Source organism: Mycteria americana, chromosome 5, assembly GCF_035582795.1.
Source record: "Mycteria americana isolate JAX WOST 10 ecotype Jacksonville Zoo and Gardens chromosome 5, USCA_MyAme_1.0, whole genome shotgun sequence".
Classification (NCBI taxonomy): domain Eukaryota; kingdom Metazoa; phylum Chordata; class Aves; order Ciconiiformes; family Ciconiidae; genus Mycteria; species Mycteria americana.
In genome coordinates this window covers 16,323,272-16,341,521 of record NC_134369.1, presented here as the reverse complement: position 1 = coordinate 16,341,521, position 18,250 = coordinate 16,323,272, and the positions used below count along the sequence as shown (strand labels likewise).

The window sequence follows — 18,250 nt, the reverse complement described above, 5'->3', positions numbered from 1 at the left end:
TTGGAAAATAATCAAACAGCAACATTAGCTTAGAGGAGAAAAAAAAATATTAGTTCATGACAACAAAATGTTAATTGTTCAAGTTCATAAGTAAAATTGCTTTTGAAATTTCAAACCTTACAATTGTACATTTTCCATATCAAATACTTGCCATAAGAAGTTACATTCTACTATACTGGTGACAAAGATTTTCAACTTTGTTTTTCTTTTAGATGGATACATAGTCCTGGTTTTCTTTTTCCTAATGAATTTTCACATCTTTAAGATTAGTGTCAAACAAAGTTCATTCTCCTAAAGAAAACAGTTTAAAAACAGCATTTTGTAAGCTGAATGTTTTCATTTAAGGTATATCTATATAAAGGAATGTAAAATAGTTTTCAATTGTTAAATCTGAGTATTTTCAGTTTATGTCATATTGTTTAGCAGAAAGATAAAGTAACTACCAATGACTAATCTAAATAGCCTAAAAACAGTCTATCTGTTCCATACATTAGATGTTTGCCATAATGCTTTTCACTACAATATAAAATACACTAGAAAAACTGAAATTATTACCAGGGAATATTACATAACAGTTATCAGTATTGACACTGTTTCCCTGATTAAAAAAAAGAAATTAAAAAAATCTTTAATTGAATTTCTCATACATGCTCTACTTTGCAATAGGAATATGATTTAAACTGAAAATTCTTGTCATATTGTCCAAACAATTTTTAATAGACACTGAATATATTTGCACAATTGCAACACATTCAAAATAGTGAACTGCTGCCAGATAAGCCGGTCAATGATTTAAAACAGGAATGGGTGCCTGACAAAGAGTGGGCCAGCCTTCCAGAACAAAATAGATGGGTGTTCTTTCTCTTGAGGTGTCTCGAATGTAAATCACTTCACCTTTTAAGTTGGCACATATCACAAGAACTCTTAAAACAATCCCTGTGAAATGAACATGAAGACAAATCACAATACAAATGATGCAAAGCCATTCTTCAGAAATTTAGAAGAATCCAAAAATATTTTTCTTCTTCTATCATTTAGCATGAAACTGGTAAAATTCAGTGCACTGGGTATTGTGTTTTTAATAGATAAACTATTCAAATTATTTTATGCTGGGAGCAGCTGGGCTTGCTGTTTTCTTTCCTTTTCTGTTTTTTTTTTTAAGACCATTGGCAAGAGCAATCTGTAGGCTCTTGGATTGAATAGCTGACCCAGGTTGAATTACTAGTGCAATACAATTGCACAGTTCGTCTCTGTAGTCCAAGCTCCCTGCAGCATTTGCAGAATCTTGCATATGTGTTGATGTTGTAGTTGTAAATGCTTGCAGAAGGGCACTTTCCATCACATGAAACAATGTTCACCTGGTAACAAACATGAAGAATAATCAGCAAATTGAAGCAGCTAGGAAATAAAGTTAGGAGTTCTCAAGAAAGTCCAGAAGACATTAGGCATCCAAATCCAATGGCAAAGCACTGAAAAATTTGGAGGTATTTCCTCTAGCCCCTTGTGAAATCCCACTATGTCTGAATACCCCGAAGTACTCAGAAGTCTGTCTAACGCTGAAGTACGTTGCCCAGATGGGTCTCAATTTTTATCTTACTGAGATTAATGATGACTTTCCTGTCAATTTCAGTAACAGCAGATTTTGGCTATTAACAGACACAAAGAAACAATTTCAGTTTTGAGTTTTAAAGTATTTGTAACAACCTTGGCTTGAGCATAGCACCAAATGTTCTGTCCACAACTCCCTACAGTATTAATTTCAGTGATACACTAATGCAGTGTTGCTATACTGGTATCAGTAAGGAGGAATATAAAATGTTTTCAAGTTTAATAGTCAGGATTTGCATTTCTGTTCAATGAGACACTGAGACTAAATTTCCTGGCTGCTCAACAGTTTACTCTACAAAATGTACTCTCAAAGTCATTTTAGAGGTTACAGCTGTTCCCCTATACTCTTTTATTACGGCTTTTCCAGGCGCTCTTACACATCTCACGAGACGCCTGTCTGCACCCTTGCTGCTGCTCACACTGCCTTACTGCCCAGCAGGACATTGTTGGTGTCCTCCTACAGTAAATCCTTCGGTAGACACACAGATAGCACCTCATTCTTCCTACACATTTCATAGCATGCTCATTCTGCTGTCTAAAAAAAACCCTTCAGGACCCAAGATTCCTTTCTTCATGAAGCTGGCATTTAAATACTTTCCCTAGACAGATGGAAAATTAAACACATCTGCAGCTGTTTTAACTGTAGTATATTACTGGCAAGATTCAGTTATATCGAAGTTAATTTGCATATAATAATTGTATTGTGGGGTGACCTGAGGATTTGGGTTTGCACTAAATCAACATGCGCCTAAATGCATACAAAAGCAGAAGTCATACCCCCCTTTTTCTTCTTATTTGAGAAGATGATTGCTGAGAATGTAGGGAAACATTAAAACAGCTCTACAAAACATAGAAACTTCTGCCTCTGTGAGAGAGAGATGCAGACAATAGCCTTGTGGAATTTTCTTCCTTCTTTTTATTTCTTGTATTTTTTCCCTCCTATTAAAAGAAATCATGATAGTTATTTACTTACTGGTATGTTACTCCTGCAGTCATTTTTGCGGATAGTCATTCTAACAGTCACCTTTTTACAGAATTTTCCGTCTTCCTTACCTGCAAAATGGGCATTGATTGAAAAATATCAGCTCAAAATTCTAAACATTTCAGAGACAAGAACATTCCTGAATGTTTTATGGGGTCAAGAGACACAAAGAAGAAAATACGCAATACACCACTGCACATACAAAACTGGCAAAGTGACATTAGCTATACATTATATCACTTCTAAAACTATTGTTTCATGCATTGAAGTATCTGTCTCCTTATATCTCCAACAGCACTTATAAAAGGTTCATTCTTCACTCAGAAGCCTTTTATGAGTAAGTCCAGTCTTTCAAAAAAATTTTGTAAAACTGATCAACCACTCCTGTGAGAAGGCTTGTTAATAATGCATAAAATGCATTTTCTATGAAATAATTGTAACAAACCTTAATAGCAGCAATTGCATTCCAGTGGTATAAATAAAGTTTTAAATGAACACTTAACAGCAGAATCTGATGAAGAAGAGGGCTTCAGGGGGCTTTACACATCTGTATGTTTTTTATTAAAAAAGAAAAAGAACACCAGTGAACAAATTACATTTTTTATTTACATTTTCATTAGCATTATTTCCACAATTTTTCTCACAGAAGTATGTACAAAGTATATGGATGAAATAAAAAAAGATAAAAAGAAATCATGAAATGAAATTAGAAGAGTTAAACTTAATTTAAGAAGGGAATCCTGAACATTTGAAGAAAAGCAAAGTTCAGTATAAAGTTCAGTTGTTAGAGATCAGAAAGCACAGTATCTTCTTACGATGATCCTCTCTATGCTGAAGAAACCACATCACATTGCAGATCTGTAAGAGAAATGAACAGTCCATTCCATTATATGCAGTGCCACGTGACTCTCCACTTAGAGAGCTGCGTTTTCTTTCAGCCACGAAATGAAAAAAATGTTGACAAAAGGTGAAAACTGTTAGCTCCAGAAAAGGAAGGGCAATGAAAGACTCCTGGGTTTGACCAATACCCAATACTGAACTGTGACAGAGGTTCATTACATCTTGACGTGCAATGTCCAGTTCCCTGCTCTAATCACTGTCAAACCAGGTAATACTGCTTCTCAAAGAGAAACATTGTTTGTGTTGTGGGTTTTTTTTATTTGTTTGTTTAAACACATAAGCCTGCTGCTGTTTCTAGACATAGCAGAGGTTTCTAGAATATGAAAGAAAGGTCAGCAATGAATCTTCTTGGAAGCAAATAAAAATCTACAATCAGAAATGGCTGGCTACTACTCGACTATCATTGAATTATATTTGCTTAGGGAAAAAGTTAAATGAAGAAAAAAAAAATTGTTTTTAAAAATAAAAAACTCACCATTATTTTATGTTTCTCATAGTACTATTCATGTCCTTTCTTCTTTTACATTATACATGGCATGTAGGATGGAGAATTCAGTGCAGCTGTGGCTATGACTTCATCCAGGCTATAGTGAAAGTACATCATATCTCATAAAGAAATAAATATATAATGTATTTCCATGCATGTAGTTTAATGTCCAGTGGCTTTTAATGAGCTCTACAACATAATATACTTTTCCATGAACAACCTTACAAAACATGTGAGCATCTTATATGTGTCGTGTTATAATGATATTCTTTTTCACCGTCTTTATCGTCGAAAATCCTTGCTTGGTTTTTGGGTAGACTCATAACACCTTTGTCATTTAAAGTGATGTCAATAGGAAATATAGATTTCAGTGTAGTACTCCTAGAGTCATGAGTGTAATTTAACGAAGGATGTATCACTCAGTGATGTACCAAATTACAGTCAACATCATTTTTCTTACAGAAATATAGAGATGTTTTCACAAAATAAATGCCAAAACAATTGCATTCATACCATGTTACAATTAAAAAAATGATCATGCTCTATTAAAAAGAACAAAGATAATCTCCAATTTTCATGGAGGCTTGCTATGTTCGGTATACTGTCCTAACTATGAATGGGAAAGAAATGACCTGCTTATACTGTATATGCCACTGGAAGCAAAACTATATGATACATCACCTGTGAAAATGTTGTTTATATAATAAGCTTTAACAAGCAAAGCCATTAGTCTCTATGTTCTACAGCACTGTGAACATAATGGAATTAGCTTACATTTTTAAATACAGCAATTTTACACATGCAGCAAGCTAAAGACTACGCAAGTGCTTACTACCAACAGTACATTGTTGGCTAACAACAATGCACCGCCCACACAGTGCAAAATGGAAAACAAAACCAAACCAAAATGTGAGCCACTCTGAACCATGAGCAGTTATACTACACTGCAGCTTTTGGCATAATTGGGTAATGTGAGGCCTGATGCTCCTATCAGGGAGTACATTGTTGGAAATCAACAATGATGCTGTTTGGGTTGGTCCTACTTTATTTCCAGGAAAATGTACCTGTGTTACAGCTAGCGTAGGCTGTAGGAGTGACTGGGCTAACAGGGAACGGGAGGAGCATTGACACTGAAGAACCTGGTAAGAATATTACATGTTGTTACATGTTACAGAGGATTCCCTATCAGTATGAAACATTTTGGAGTTACTAGATTTTGGCATATTTGAGAAAAGAATTCAACCTTAAAATGTCTGTATATTACAGGATCACAGAATGGCTGAGGTTGGAAGAGACCTCTGGAGGTCATCTGGTCCTACCGCCCTGCTCAGGCAGGGATCACTCTCCCAGCAGCTCAGGACCACGGCCAGGTATTACATGCATTGCTAAGCCTAATGTCAAAACCAGGAAGGATCTGATCCACATTGGTATAACTAAAACAATCTGGTACCCTAAATTTAAGTTGTTCTTTGGGGCTACAAGAAAGAAATAGTATAATTTCCTCTGAGCAGTGCTTGTAAAAACTCTCTAGGTTTCGATGGAACTCCTGGGACTTAATTTTCAAGTACCACTTAAAACTGAAAGCAAAAGTCACAACAGTTTCTAATAGTAAAGTACTTCAAAGGAAAACCACAACCTGATAACCCTTCTCATAAAACATCTCACACAATAACAATTGACTAACAGCTCATGCCAGATTTGTTCAGAGTCAGAATGAACTACATGATTCATAGAGCTACTATGTTGTCTATAAACAGGTGTGAAACCCAAACTGTATGAATTTACTTGGAAATGCATCTCAGAAGTCGCTGGATTTTTCAAGGGTTTAATTTTACTTTGTGATGCATGCCCCAGATTAATAACTTACTTTTGTCTTAATTATTTAAGAGTGTGGTTATGATCTTTCTCTAAGTATAGTAGCATGATATTCTGCCTTGCTGAAAAGTAGCTTAATGGATTTTTAATGGTCTTAATAAATTGTTTGTTCAGAAACTGGCTTATATGGCTGCTAAGGCATTGAGCAGTAACGTCAGATAATCAAAAACTAATCTCAAAGAGCGTATGGAGAACTGCTACAGAACTAGAACACGTGCTTGAAACGCAGGTCCATCAGAGTGAAAAAACATCAAGACATATTACCATTCCCCTACAGTGATCAGGAGCAGGAAAAAAAGAGGTAAATCTGCCACGGTTTCAACAACCTTTGTACTACAAAATGTAATACATAATGTATAGCACCAAAAGGCACCTCCCAGTTGGCAACATATATCCCACTGCGGTAACTGTGCACATAGTACCGTAACTGGTAGTCATGAGTGTCCCATCCCACCCAGCAGGAAATATCTGCACTTTTCTCTAGCTCTGTCCCACACTTTATCTCCTACTATCTTTAGCTTTTAGGTTACTATTCCAGCCACTTATGCAAATGAAGTGAGATTTCTGCACCTTTTTAAAGATAAGATGATACTGCCCAGTATAAAAATCACCTTTTCAATTGCTCATAACATTGTCAACTTCAAGTATTAGAGCTTAAATTCTTCAGGTTAGGTGCCTGCCTCAGGCTAAGTTCTTCATGAGATCAGTCAAAATGCTTCAGCTATGTACCAGTGTGTTTGGAAAAAATGTACTTAGCTCTTGATTTATATTAAGAATTAGCATATTTGGAACCTATTCTGTAGAGAATTTTTTTTTTTTTTCCAGAGAACCTTTATTAGCTCCCATAGAAGTCAAAACATATCTTGGTAATCAAGTAAGGGGGGATTTTTTAAATTCTAAGTTCTTTTGAAAAATAGTGCCCGAAAGCTTCTGAACTATGTCTGTTAATGGAACCTAAGACTATATTACAATCAGTTAATTATTTACAGCATTAACTTACAAACTGCATAGATCAATCTTTGTTTTTACCAAATATGAAGATATGAATGTAGATGAAGTATGTTTTAAGGTGCCTTCCAAAACACAGTAGCTTTTATTATACTAAATGCAGTAACTAATATTTTCAGGAGTTTTACACAAGAATTACAAAACACTCAAGGTAGCAATTTTAGTGACTTGGCCAGCCACAATCACTATCAGCAGAGTAACCCCTCTGATGTTAAACTACTTTCTTCTGATTTAACTCCACTAGTTTCACTGGCATTCACATGAATAAAACTGGGAAAAGCATGGCCTTTGAGATCAGTGAATCAAGCTTTCATGCAGGGAAGAATCAACCTTATTTCTAAGGTAACAACAAATCAGACAGACTTGTGAGGCAGGAAGCATCATTAATCACTTACATGTTTTGCAGCATCCCTCTAAGAATGGTACAACATAGCCTCCAACCTGACCAAGAGAGAAATAAAGAGGAAAAAGCTTGATTTTTTTCAAATATTCATTCCCATATATCTGCAGTATTAGAAATACCTTCCAGATAAAGCTCTGCAATGCTATTCAGGCAAATGCAGCACTCTGGTGAATGGATGAAGGTTTGGCTGTAAATGATCGAACCTGACTGTTTTAACATAAGTGAGTATTAAGTGGTTGTCACTGAATGCCACTATACATCACCAGCTATCATAATGCCACATTTGGAGAGGGAATGACTGTGTTAAGTCTTACTCCATCATGTGTTACTTAGAGTAAACCCCTGCCTTCTTGTAGAGGCTATACTGACAATCACAAAAAATTGATTCTGAATTCAAAGCAGGAAGAAATCTCATCTAAATGAGAAGCCATGCACTCCTTATAGTGGAGAGTCATGGCTGTCTTCAGTGCTGTAGCATGAAGCACTCCCCCGAGTACTGTGGGAAGAACAGGTGCAGCTTTTTAAAAAGCTCTCTCAGGATTACATTGAAGGAGAGTTCAATTTTTGATGTCCACCTCAGTATCTCAAGCTATGATGATCTCTCTCTGCCTTAACTTTTTTAGTTTGCCTAGAACAGAAAAAGGCCTTTCACCAGCCGTGTAACTGAGACTCTCTCTGAAGACCCAATCCATTGTTTTGTGCGAGGAAGAACTACAGCCACCTAGCTCCTTTAGGACTGTTCCCTGCTTGTGTATCATCATTCATTAAGGAAAGTATCCTCCCATCCACATGTAAATGTAGAATTACAGAGAGCAATATGAGATTGCTCCCTGAATACGTGTCCTGGCACTTAGTCTAATCTCATTTTGCAAATTCAAGTAGAGCTTTTGCTTTTCCTGCAAAACTAGTCCACAAAACCTTACGTCCTCACTGTAGAAAAGATCTTCCTGATATTCAGACAATCTTTCCTTTTCTTCAATGTTTTTGACCATTGTGATGAATCAAATTGCTATATTCAGAAAATTAGTTAGAAAGGAGAAGACCAACCCAGAAAAGCATCCAAGTTCAGACAGCTGTGTGAGGACTAGCTTGATATTACAAGCCTCTACGAAAAAAAAAAAAATATTTCTGAGAATAAGAAGAGTTCTCTCCAGCTGTGTAACTGGGCAGTCTGGTGGCACACTGTATGTGTATAGTTAGAGCTTTTCACCTTCAAATGGGCAAAAATGCAGGCATTGCAAGAATCTGTAATTTCTCCCTTCTTGAGGTAAAAATGTCTTTTCTCAGTGTTAATCTTTTCATGCAAACATAAATCATACCTGGAATACAAACAATGTATTGAACACTGACCTTCACACATTCGGTTTCATTAAAGGGTGGGCAGCCAACTGAAGAGGAAACCAGAACTGGTCCTACTGCCGTGTTAGTGCATTCGTATCTGATGCAGTTTGAAATCCAAACAGTACCAGGCTGTTAAAAATTGTAAAACAGAATCTTTACTCAGCAACTCAGCAAAAACAGTATTATAAGTATTTATTATACAATTCCATTGAATGCGATCTTGTCTGAATCAAAAGTAATACTTTTGATTCAAAATAGAATTTATGTTTTATTATATTTTATTATTTTATTATTATATTTTATTATTATTTTATTTTATTTATATTTAGCAAAATATAATTTAGACGCATGTTAAAGTCCTGTTTAAGTACAGAATTTAAAAGTCCACTACATATATAATGTTAAGCAGGTTCTAAAATAGTCAAGTTGACAATAATTCTCTGATATATCAAAATCCCTTAATCTTTGTAGACAGCTATATGATTGGCTCTCCAAGAAATTAATGATGTGTACATGCAAAACTATTCCTAGTATTTGGCCAAATAAAGGTGCTCTTTGCACATTTTAAATGGCAATGTGTGTGTACAGTATCTCATAATTTTTTTGTTTACTTCTAAATATTTTGAGGGAATAAGACATGTATAAACTTACCTTAAAATTGGAAACTGTGCCGTTGCTGAAAGTGTGGAGACAAGACAAGTTCTTACAGCTACCACAGCAAGTTGTTAAATCTTTTGGAGGCTGATAGACTTGGTTCTGCCAAAATCAAACAGATTATTCCTTGTACGAAATCATCTTGCAGCTCGACATTTTACTACTGTAATGGGCAGATTTTTTTCAGGTATCTGATTTTAGGAACGGTTTTTAAATCACTGTCCTGGTTTCAGCTGAGATAGAGTTAATTTTCTTTATAGTGGCTGGTATGGGGCTATGTTTTGGATTTGTGCTCAAAACAGTGTTGATAATACAGAGATGTTTTAGTTGTTGCTGCACTAGTCAAGGACTTTTCAGCTTCCCGTGCTCTGGCAGGTGCAGAAGAAGCTGGGAGGGGACACAGCCAGGATAGTTGATCCAAACTGACCACGGGGCTATTCCATACCATATGATGTCATGCTCAGTATATAAAGCTGGGGAAGAAAAAGGAAGGGGGGACATTTGGAGTGATGGCGGTTTTCTTCCCAAGTAACCATTACGCGTGATGGAGCCCTGCTTTCCTGGAGATGGCTGAACACCTGCCTGCCCATGGGAAGTGGTGAATGAATTCCTTGCTTTGCTTTGCTTGCGTGCGCAGCTTTTGCTTTACCTATTAAACTGTTTTTATCTCAACCCACGAGTTTTCTTACTTTTGCTCTTCTGATTCTCTCCCCCATCCCACCGGGGGGGAGTGAGAGAGCAGCTGTGTGGTGCTTGGTTGCTGGCTGGGGCTAAACCACGACAATCACTTTCAAAACTGCATAGCTTACGTTTGTACACACTGTACATTCATGAAGCTTTTATAAAATACCTTTGATCTTAATTGAAGTAAATGGGGAGAAGTTCCAACTCTGAGAGAATGAACTGGTCTTCCTACCATTTTGAAATGTAAGTCTGCAGCTTACTTCAAGAACCACTGAAATTTTGACTTTTTACACATTAGACATGAAGTAAGTACATAATTAGAAAAAGTAATCTATATAATATTCCCATGGTAATGTATCATACTTTGTAAAAAGACATGGTATCATTTGCTTATTTTATAAAGCTGTTTTCACCACATTTAGAATTATTCTTCTATTTATAATTATTCTCTTCCCAATTCTTATTGAGCTAATGTCCACCACGAATTTGTACCAGTTTGCACATAATGCAGCTAAAGTTATACAGGGATGCAAGGTAGCAGTATGCTATATACATCAGTTTGTATAAGATTTACACGGGGGAGAAAACAAGTGAAGGGAGTGAGACTTCTATAAACTTCTATGAGAAGTGCGGTAGTACATCATTAGAGGGAGATCTCACAGTTAGTCTTTCCATCTTGTTCCTATGACTGTAATCTACTCAACAAAACCCAACAACATGTAATTAAGACCACCAGTCACAATACGTATGTCTAAAATTCTGAATTTCTTACAGCTTTGCACTTGACAGCGCAGTCTATTGAAGATGTGTTTATTCGGTAGTATTTAGTGGAGGGATCAATCACATTTGTACAATAAGAAATACGGCAAATGCCATCTGCACTGTGTTCCACGATTGTCTGTCCAGGAAGCAGCACACCTCTCTCATTACTCAGGCAAACTTTGTCTCTCACTACAAGAAAACAGAAAAGTAAACAGCATGCTCAGGACAGTCAGCTTCGTATCAAAACTCTGTTAAAAATGTTTCAAATGGTAAAACAGGAATGGAAAAAGCTACTCTACCTCTTTAAGAATTATGGGTCAGATTTTCAAATATTAACTGTTAATAGTAGCCTAATGCTTCATTCACTCAATCGCCAAATTATTTCAAATATAACCATGCATGAAATCTAATAAATATATAATATTCTATTAGCTGCACCACCAAAATGACAGTGCAGGCTTCTTCAACTGATTTGTTTTATAAGCCTACTTCAGGATAAGAAATGTACCTGAGAAATGTCTATTTCTCCCCACTGATTACTGAGGGCACAGAGGATAATTAGCTCAGAAGTATACATCTTTGTTGTAGAAATCTAGGCAAGGACAATCCCAACTCTATTGGCCAACTGGGTGCCCCACAGGAATTATTTTTTCCTGAGTTTTCTCAGATGCTATTGGGCATGCTCCAAGATGAATCTGCATGGTACTGAATGCTATCCTTGATCTTGTAAAGCACATAAGCATGTCTACCAGCTCCTGAGTAGTCCCATAATGGGTTAGCGGGACTTTTCTTTATGTGGAAATTCAGTGTGTGTTTTAGTTTCTTGCTGGAGTCCTTACTCCAGCTCAGCAATATGCAGGCTGCTTAGTCAACACCACCCAACTTTCCCAAAACTCTGTCTGCTATTTCCCTGCACAGAACTCCTGATGTTCAAAGTGAACATCCGATTTATAATTCCTAATTTACCTTAGCACTTGAAAGGGTATTTATTTGAATTAAATTCTTTTCTGACTTACCACATTTGTACTTAACACAGTTACAGATATTTTCTGTACTGTTCTGAAACTGTTCATCTATTTGCAGTTTCTGCCCCTAAGTGCATAAAAGCAGAAAAAAAGAGAAGTGAAACAACAGTGTTTTCTTATCTCTATGATCTTTTTCTTTTAAACACCTTTCCTTCAGGATTTGAGCAGCAGTATTTCTTGCCCCTAGAAACCTATTTTGAATCCACTTTCATCACCCACAGGGACATTTAATTTAGTAATGATAACCAAAAGGGAATTTGTTTTACACCTGAAAACAGGAATGGTTGTTGGTGTCAGTACAGCAGACATTTAGGATAGAAAAGACTAAGCCAGGCCAACAATGAAATGCAATGGCTTGCCTTTGTACAGAAATCTCCATGCAGTGTGGAGTGTATTCTTTCATGGAATAACTTAATGGACATACATAGTATTACAATAGCACAGATATACTTTTAAACTTTGCTTTTCATTGTTTATACGTATGCATATTAAGATTTTTCTCCCAGGTTTCTGCAAGTCCTGATTCCTTATGCCCAAGTTTCTTCGTCTATGAAATGAAAGTACTAACAACAACCTCGTTTACAAAGCATTTTGAAGTTCCTCTATAAAAAATGAGTACTATTTTCAATTCCTTCCTAGGACTCCAAATTGTAATTTTTATAAATTACTCCCATTACAACATTATTTTCTGTATAAAATAATGACAAGCAAAATCAAAGCATACCCAGTACTGACTGAGAACCTAACCTAGCAATGCTAATAAGCATTCTTGTAATGCAGAACAAGTCACAATGAAATACAGTTTAAAAGTTCTGCTTAGTCAGCGGTCTGAGCGCATGATATATGTTAACATATTCACTATAACAAATAATATTAACAAAACACTGATGCTTTAAAGTATTTAGTTCTGACAATTTAAAAACAAAATTTTATCCTCGAGTGCATGAAAGCAGTTCTACTCTACAAATACTTCAGGGCAGGATATGGTCATAAAAAACTCCAGAAATATCAATGCTATACAGCCGTTTTATTCTGCAAGATATTTAAACTTAACTGGCTTCTTAAAAATGGAACTATCTTCTTGGAAACACTTTAAAAAAGAGAATGACATGGCATTTCATATTTCACTCATAAAACTATTAATAAGATTCTGATAAATAGATTTATTAAGAAATTAATAAAAGAATACTGACAAAGAATATAAATTTCATACCAGTTTGCACTGAGGTCTGGGGATTGTTTCGCATGCACATTCTAAAACAAAATACAATTACAGAAACAATAGTTTAGAAAGTTTTATCCCATCTGCTTAAAGCAGAACATCAGAGAGAATAGAAATTCCAGATTTACAAGTAAACACTGAAGAAGTTCTGCTGGTTTTTTAAATATACCCATCTGTGGAGTCCAGAATTATGTTTGATTTCTATTCCATCCTGAAAACCAATACCAGCTTCTGTGACCACCTTTACTTATTACAATTTACAGCATTGTATCAACTGCAGTCCACCTGAACACGTTAAAAAAAGATGATCATTCTAGCCACTAGCCTCCTTGCAGTGATGACAATCATTACAATCAATATAAAGCAATGGAGAATTGTGTTTAAGGCATCACAGAGAGATGTATGATATACTACTGTCTTTGTAAACTGGCAAATTCCTGACCTGTGAACCTAACCCTTTTTTTTTTTCCCTTTAAAGCCATAAATAATTTAGTGTCTCTTACAAAATTTTCAAGATGATAAGTCACCCAGTTTGGACAGGCAATTCTACAGTATGCGATCACCCTTGTGAAGCAAGAAAAAACAAAACAGGCAGATTAAGAAGTTCTGTACCATGAGGTGACTTTTCTATATCATTTGTTCATGAGCACATCACAAAGGTATAGCTGGCTTAAACCAGACTTAAACCCAAGAGGGCAAAGCTCTTGCCAGTGTATTATTGTCTAAGGCAACTAAAATGAAAATCAGTCATTTTACCACATGTCCGAAAGGGGCAGCACTTCTCTGGGCTCCATACCTCCACCAAAGACATGCCTAGCATACATCTGAATTCAGGACAACGATGTATTTCACAAACTAAAATTAAGGAAAAGAAAGTCCAATAAACACAAGGTTGTCATATTTTGATGAATGGAAATATGAATCAAGAGATAGGAAATGACTTATTCATATTAAATACCTTTAGAAAACATCTTACTTGAAAAGACTAATAATCAACATTTAATCGTTAGCCACCAGGTAATAGTAGCATGGAGTACAACTACTCTAGGCAAATTTTTAAAACAGTTTTGAATCTCCAGAATTTGGGGCCTGAAATTACTCATTTGTCTCCATGATACACATATTCAGATAATGCTTTAGGCACATGAAATTTTAAAAGTAAATATTATTTGTTCAGGACTACAGATGATAACTTGCTTATATGCACAAGGGAAGCTGTATCTCTAATCCACCATTTCTGGCACTGAACATCCGCACTACAAAATTTGACATGTTCTCTATTACTTAAAATATCAAAATCAAGTCAAACTTACTACACTGGTATGTAGGGCAACACCTCTCTGTAGTGTTGCCATCCACGATAAGAACTTCTCCTTCTTGACATTTGGGTATTTGATCAGAGCAAGCCCCGCATGCTGGAGAAAACAATTATTTAAATCTAAAGCATAGGAAGAAATTTTACTACTGCCTAGGAAACATGCCTGTAAGTTTCTCACAGACACATATGAAAGAGAACAGAGATACTCTGCGTTACAGTCCCTTATAGTCCCTATACAAGAGGCTAATTTTCAGTGCAGCTTGCCTTTTCTTTGTCCCCTGCTATAAAGAATGAATACATTGTTTGTGAGTCAGATCACAACAAACAGGATTTTCTCTCCCTTCCTATTATGAAAAATTTTGCTAGATTTTCTCTCCTACCAAGTCACCCTGCTGTATTCAGGAATGCTCCTCTTCCCAAATTATAGGATCTTTGATCCCTAATAAAGGGCATTTCCTGTGATCCCAGTGTTATCCTCCCACTTGAACACATATGAAGACCACAATAGGTACTTTTCAATACGTACAGTGCAAAGACTCATTATATCAAAAAAGAGACTGAAGGATGCTGTATGGACAATGAGAAGAGCCAAACACAGCACATTGCTATCACATGATCAAAGTGACCCCCTGATTACTGTAAATAACAGAAGTGTAATTCAAGTTTCCTATTAACACTCAAATTTCTGCACATGGAAGAGCTAACCAAGATGACTCGGCCTTTGATTCAGATGTCTATGTGCAAAAATAGAGTAAATTCAATAGGACCTCATTATCACATTATTATACAGAAAACAACCATATGGTAACATAGGAACTCCTATACTCATGCCAAAAGTGCAATTTTATTCTTGAATTAAATCATTAATTGCCAAACCCCAAAAGAACGGAACAAATTCGTGTAATATTCTCATATAGGATACTTACCATTGAATAAGATGGGCCATAGCTGATACAACAGGATATAGGGAGCAAGAGCATATATAACTTCAGTCTTCTTTCACATAAAATATTGATGCAGCTAGTCCACACACTGTACATGGACAGTGTCTCAAAAACCCTCAACTCCCTCATCCACAGACTCCGCCACCACTCCTCTACGTGACCCAAGAATACTACTCAGTTGCACAAAGGTGTTTTGTGACTCTTGATGGTTGTTGCCATTTCTTACATTTTGTAAACTTAATGCCCATTTTTTTAACCACTTTCAAGACTTACTATGTTGGGACAGCTAAAGGAAGTACAAGGAGCCTTAATTGGCAAGATAATAGTAGACTTGGTTGCATATGCAAAAATACTTATAGTTTCAACCAGCCAGGATACTGTACCACATATATAGGAAATGCAGCAGGTACTCTCCACCCGAGCAGCAATTAGTGTTTGATCATCTTGACAGCTTGGCATCTGCTCCATTGGTTCACATTTTGCTGGATCACATTCTGAAAAAAGTACAACAGATGTATTTCTTTACACGAAGTACAGCATTCCTCCTTTGTTATGCTATATCCCTAAGAAATGGCGGTGCAGAGCAGAGAAATACTACAAGACACTTTAGAAAAACTTTTACCTTGTATCACAAGAGAGCAAAGACACATTCTCTCCTGATCGTTAAACAGAAGACTCCTTCATCATTATATCTGCTCAAACTGAGGCACAGGCCAACCCTGAGCTTTTAGATGAAAGAGAATTTTGTAAATGGCTGTACTAACAATGATGTCTACACTACCTATCTTTTTGCTTCTAAGTTGATCTATTTAGTTTACTGAATGTCTTTTACAGAGTGAACATTTTTACCTTTTCAAAAGAAACCTACCGCAAACGTAGTTGGGACAACAGGATTCTTCACTGTAGTAAGTGACCAGCTTTTCCAAGCCATTACACTCAGGGATTAGGGGTTCACAGAGGCTCTGATTACAAACTGTTACATAAAGGGAAAGAAAAAAGACCCTTCTAAACTATCTTATGCATTTATAAGTTGAGTAGAGCAGTGGCAAGCAGTATTTGCAGTTTGATACCCCAAATCTCCAAATAACAACATGCATATGAAAACCACAACAAACTCGGAAAAAACCCTGAGGCAACATTCAGAAGTGTCTGGCATTTCCAACACTCTCCATGGAGGCAAAGTTTAACTTGTGAGAATTTAAAAAAAAAAAAAAAAAGAAAAAAAAATTCTGTGGAAAACTCACTGCAACATCATCCCAGGTGGTCAAAACACGAAAACTGCTTGCAATTTCTTTTCGAAGATGGACTTTCTAAGCTAAATAAGGATTTTTAAAAAAGGCTTTATATCCTTTTCTACTGCTTACTTTGTAAATGAGATAAAAAATAATCTGATCTTTTTCCCTAGTAATTAGTTATATCATTTATTTGTATTTGGACATTAAAAATAAATCAGTAGCCTGTACAGCTGAGAGAAACACAATTCACATCCAAATAAACACAGAGCTATTTCAGTCCTTATAAGCCTCGTCCCCTCCTCCTACCTCTCCCCCAAAGCCTACTGGATATTAAGCCAAATAGTACAAAGTTTCTACAGTTTTCTACATAATCTGTAATTCAAACTGAAGTAATTTCCATTCACTGCAAAAGTAGGATGTGTAACAGGAAAACAAACCACAGAGAAAGGATAGCTGCATATTCCAGTGGGCAGTATTCATAATCATTAAGGAATACTTACTACAGATCTTCTGAGGACAACATGTCTGATCACCAGGAACAAGCAAGGCCACTTCTGCAAATCGCTGACAGTCTAAATTGTGGATATCTGAGCAGTTGTACTCCACAGGAATAATGGTGTCACTGTCAACACATTTTTGCATACAGCATCCGCTCAAAGAAGTTTTCCAGATCTCACCTACTGCATGAGGTGCTCCTGAGCTGTCTGTACAAGCTAGATCAGGACAATAGGAAATGGAAGTAATTCATTTTTACTTCAAATTTTGACCACCATTTTCTTCCACAGTGGGTGTGGAACTATGAAGTATAAAAATCCCAGAGTTTCAAAGGCATCACCTATCCCCATCACCCCACAAAAAAGTGAAAGAGAAGACAGTCTGAGACCGAGTTTGCATGGGAAAGCAAGACACTCAATACCCTCCTGAGGATCAGGGCCTCCACTTTTTTTTGTGTCTCTACTGCAAGGCTAGTCACTTAAAATCCCAATCCAATCCTTTGTTTTTAAAGCAGTGATCTGAAAAGAAGTTACTTTTGTATTTCACACAGGGCAAAACTATTATTAATTTACAGTGCTTTATGTAATCTGATTTATAATAAACTGCATCTTTCAGGTTTGTGGTGTTAGTGTTAAGTATCAGTCCACACTTTGGTGTGCTCAGGCAGAATTGTAATGAAAATAAATATCAATGCTGGCAGAAAGAACATAGGACATATACATGTATCATTCAAAGTGTGTAATTAGCTGTTGCTGTATGTCTTTTGAATACCACTTAGTATCAATAGGTTGGACCCCTTGGCAAAGGGCTAGGTGAAAAGGAGGCCAAGACTAATACACTTAGAATACCAGAATGCATAAACATAAGCAAAAGCTTCCATTTTGAAGAGCATCCTCCAGCTGAGAGAAGGTGAGCAAAACTGTATGTCACGAGGACATTCCCTTTTTGCTCACCTGTACAGTTAATGTTTACTGAATACCTAGAGTCCTCAATCGAATGACATATGCAGAACCCACACATCAGGCCAGGACTTGACTCATTACTAATGAAGTATCTGACCACCAACTTGCAGATAATAAAGAAGAAAATCACTTCCAAACGTACCACATTTTTCTTCAGGAATACAGACAGCAGTGTGAGCTCGGTGAAGGATGGTCCCTCCAGCACAGACGCAGCCTTCTGTCAATACTGAGCAGGAGTCTGAGTCCAGAGAAGCAACCTCGTTATTCTGACAACTATCTGCAACCTCACAGGCAGCTATACAAGCCTGATAGGAGAAGTTTTCAGAGCAAGGGAAGGCTAGGACA

At 36.5% G+C, this 18,250-nt stretch overlaps 1 protein-coding gene across 1 annotated transcript in view; it reads right to left on the bottom strand.

Annotated features, from left to right (window-relative positions):
* Positions 1-1,047: 1,047 nt before the first annotated feature.
* Positions 1,048-18,250, bottom strand: part of OTOG (otogelin) — a 108,956-nt gene continuing 91,753 nt past the window's right edge. Inside the window, exons 43-56 of the mRNA XM_075502231.1 lie at positions 18,048-18,242; positions 16,949-17,161; positions 16,082-16,186; positions 15,597-15,707; positions 14,265-14,366; positions 13,708-13,806; positions 12,943-12,983; positions 11,721-11,796; positions 10,715-10,893; positions 9,256-9,360; positions 8,614-8,733; positions 7,256-7,301; positions 2,582-2,661; positions 1,048-1,358 (exon numbers count right to left, since the gene is read on the bottom strand). Of these exons, the coding sequence (XP_075358346.1) occupies positions 1,158-1,358; positions 2,582-2,661; positions 7,256-7,301; positions 8,614-8,733; positions 9,256-9,360; positions 10,715-10,893; positions 11,721-11,796; positions 12,943-12,983; positions 13,708-13,806; positions 14,265-14,366; positions 15,597-15,707; positions 16,082-16,186; positions 16,949-17,161; positions 18,048-18,242 (1,673 nt within the window). The 3' untranslated portion in view covers positions 1,048-1,157. The remainder of the gene's footprint in view (positions 1,359-2,581; positions 2,662-7,255; positions 7,302-8,613; positions 8,734-9,255; positions 9,361-10,714; positions 10,894-11,720; positions 11,797-12,942; positions 12,984-13,707; positions 13,807-14,264; positions 14,367-15,596; positions 15,708-16,081; positions 16,187-16,948; positions 17,162-18,047; positions 18,243-18,250) is intronic.